Source organism: Otolemur garnettii, unplaced genomic scaffold (genome assembly GCF_000181295.1).
Source record: "Otolemur garnettii isolate 467f Iridium unplaced genomic scaffold, OtoGar3 scaffold00062, whole genome shotgun sequence".
In the NCBI taxonomy this organism is placed as follows: Eukaryota; Metazoa; Chordata; class Mammalia; order Primates; family Galagidae; genus Otolemur; species Otolemur garnettii.
In genome coordinates this window covers 2,624,882-2,628,269 of record NW_003852457.1, presented here as the reverse complement: position 1 = coordinate 2,628,269, position 3,388 = coordinate 2,624,882, and the positions used below count along the sequence as shown (strand labels likewise).

The 3,388-nt window shown below is 50.7% G+C and overlaps 1 protein-coding gene across 1 annotated transcript in view; it reads right to left on the bottom strand.

The window, feature by feature from the left end:
- The window catches only part of COL22A1 (collagen type XXII alpha 1 chain), a 249,321-nt gene that overhangs the window by 89,747 nt on the left and 156,186 nt on the right, over window positions 1–3,388 (bottom strand). The window contains exon 38 of the mRNA XM_023514966.1: window positions 3,197–3,241. Within this exon, the coding sequence (XP_023370734.1) occupies window positions 3,197–3,241 (45 nt within the window). The remainder of the gene's footprint in view (window positions 1–3,196; window positions 3,242–3,388) is intronic.

The following is a 3,388-nucleotide window of genomic DNA, read 5'->3' as shown; positions in this document are numbered from 1 at the left end:
CCTGTGGGCAGCTGACCCGGGACTCTAACCTAGACCTGTGGGCAGCTGACCCGGGACTCTAACCTAGACCTGTGGGCAGCTGACCTGGGACTGTAACCTAGTCCTGCATGAAGCCAAAGCCTGTGCACTTGGCTAGAGACAAGTGTCACTTGAGAGAGGGTGGCCATCGCTGAGTGTCCTCCTCGAGCTGTAAGTAATTAGGAAGGGGAGGGCGAGACAGAGGAATATGAAGGCTTCCTCATTTCCCTAAAGGGCCTTCAGCTGTCACCTGGGATAGCGCTGGGACATATCCAGCAGACGTCATTCTCTGTGGGATCCCTCTATCTCCCCTCCTTCTTCTCCCTGAGCAACCCATTCTCCAACTAAAGATAACCTTGAACGTTATCTTCCCAATGCCAATGACCATGGAAATCTTTATTTCTGAGCCACATCCTAACTCACACATTTATAAAATATAAACTCTGGGTTGAGCCAGATCTCACATTTTAGGTAAAAGGACACATTTGGCCCAATAGGCAGCATGACCTACCTTGAGGTCCAGGGAGTGGAGACCGGTTGGTCAACTGGACCCTCATCAGGGTTCTCTGCAGGCCCCCATTGTGCTCAGGGTCTCAGCCTCTCTCTGCTCCCCGCACTGCCTCCACCCCCCTCGAGGCTCTCTCCAACAACCCCACCCCTGCACAGGTAAACGCAGTCTCTCTGGGCCCTCCCCTTCCCGCTGCAACCCTAAAGTGCACCCACAAGATGATTTATCATTAAGGACAGTGACACCTCCTGAGCATGAAGCCGGGAGAAGCACTCTGCTAAGTGACTCTTTCTACTTACAGGACGGCATTTCTTACTTTGCCATCCCTGCCTGGGAGACAGCTAGCAATCGCTCTGAGGTCACGTTGCCAAGATCGCAAAGATGCAGATAAGAGGAATAAAGGAAAACAGAAAGGCTCAGACCACAGCGAGGGACCCCTGAAGCCATTCTGCTGCTGGACCATTTGGGGCAGCTTTGCGTTCCTTCCTTGCCCTCCAACCCTGCAGGGGAAGACCTGGAGCATCCAAGCACCCAGTGCAGCCTGGGCTGGGCTCAGCACACCCCTGGGGCCTCTGAAAGACTCTGAAGCTGGTTGTGAATCTGCCGCTCCCCCCACACCTGCTGCTTCAGGCATATGGAAGTGTTTGATATGCCCCCAATCCAGGCAGAGTTATTCTCAATTTTATTTTTTTGAAAATATAGAATGCACATATATTTAGTCACATCACATCAAGAATCCTCCCATTTTTTCCCTTTTAATTTTGATCATGAGCAACAGCCTTGCTATTAGAGAAAAGCATGTTAGCCTCCTAGGACCTCAATTCCTGAAAGCTTAGGGTGCTACCGAGGTCGCCTCCTTGAATGGGGAGGCAGCCGCGAAGCAAAGATACATCTGCATTAAAAATACAGATACACTCATTATTCTTGGAGCCCCGAATTTTCACAAACCGATATTATTCTAAGACAGGCTTTTACATTGAATTTTAGAAGCAATGTGCCCATGGCCATGGTGCTGAGATCCTAAAGATTCAGGTGCAGCATAAAAGGAAGGAAAGGAAGAAAGTCACGCAACCCCCACCCCCACCCCGTTAGCCGGATGGTGCCGGGATGGGAATGAAACTTCCAGGAAGAGCAGCGTGGCTGGACCCCCAAAGTGCTGACTCTCTAGAAACTCAGGAGGGATGGGCCATATGCTAGTTACTGGCTCCAAAGTGGCTTAGGGGGTGACAAGGGAACACACTGAAGGCACATACGAACCTCTAAAAAGGGCATTTTGTGTAAATATACACAAGTGCAGATGAAGTAATATAATTTACAGTAACACTTGTATTTGAGTTTGAATATGTACGTCAAATGAAAGGCCCAAAACATAAACATTGCAACATCGGTAATTAACCATTTCACCCACATTCGTTCAAGATGACACATCCGAGCGGCAGTCTCCCTGGGCGTGGGCTTGTTTGCAGTCCGCGCTCTTCTCTGAACACATTCTGTCTCCCGCCTCAGCTTCTCCTGCTGTGCTGGCACCCCCGCCAGCAGCTCCTTCACCTGTTTCCCTGCTAAGTGCTCCAGGCACTTTAAAATCAGGACAGGGATCACTCCTGCGGGAAGCCACCCCTCCTAAAACGGAGCTGTGCCCGAGCCTCCCCTGACCCAGCACTGGTCTGCTTTTGCCTCCTTGTCTGTTTTCCCCTCTGCACCCTGAGCTGTAGGAGCACTGGGGACACATCACAAGCACTACTGTCATCCCAGAGCCCACTTTAAAATCCTACCCATGGTAGGAAGCCCAGCAGATGTGCAGCGAGTGAAATGATGAATGCACTGCTATTAAATGCATAAATGAGTAAATGAGTGAATAATTCAATGTGAAGGGAACATCCCTGCCTACTTGGGAAATTTCTCTTGAGAATGCTTCTTCCTGGGAAAAGGCATATTTTCTGAACTGTGGGTACAAGGGAACGGAGGAGACTGGATGGTCTCTCCAAGTGCTTCGCTCCCCCTGCTGGGTGTGCCGCCCAGCCACCCTGCTCGACCGTTAGTAGGTGCTGCGGGGATGAACACCCAGTCTCCGGCCTGGTCCACAAAAGCTTCCTGCAAGGTTCACCACTCCCTTCCCCCTCGTTCGCCATTGCATACCAAGGATTTGGTAAAGGGTTCTGAAACCTTTGAGCAGTGGTTCTCAACCTTCCTAATGATGTGGCTCTTTAATACAGTTCCTGTGGGTCCTGACACAGGTTGAGAACTGCTGCCCTAGAGGCTGGAAAAGCCACTGGATTAGTTTAAATCCCTGAATGGCTGTGTGGATTTGAACGCCCCATATCAAGACGCCCATTAGACCCCTGTGTGATGACATATAAGTGTTTCTTGTGCTAAGCCTCTGAAGTTTCGGGTCACCTATTTATTGTCCCAGCTAGGCTAGTAACACAGGACTGCTGGATCTATTGCTCTCCAGGCTGAAAACCAGGGTCTTTCACAACCTCACTTAATCAGCCCCTATTTATTACACATCTACTGTGCAGCAACTACTTCAATAAAGTAGGTAAGAGTCATGGAACCTTATTCAAACAGGGGCGTGGCAGTTGGTTGAGGTAACCAGACAGAGATGCTTAGAATAACAACGTTTCATGGACCCTTTCTAAGGACAGCCCATGGTGTCCACACTTGGCTTACCTTGGTTCCAGGGGGGCCTGGTAGACCAGGTGATCCACGGAGCCCCTGGGGAAATAAGCAACAGCAGGATGATTATGAGACCGTGAGTGAGCACTGACCCCCCACGCCCCAGACTGTGTGCACCCTCTGACGGGGGGGAGGGGGAGGATACGGAACTGTGAGCACTGACCCCCCACAGCCCAGACTGTGTGC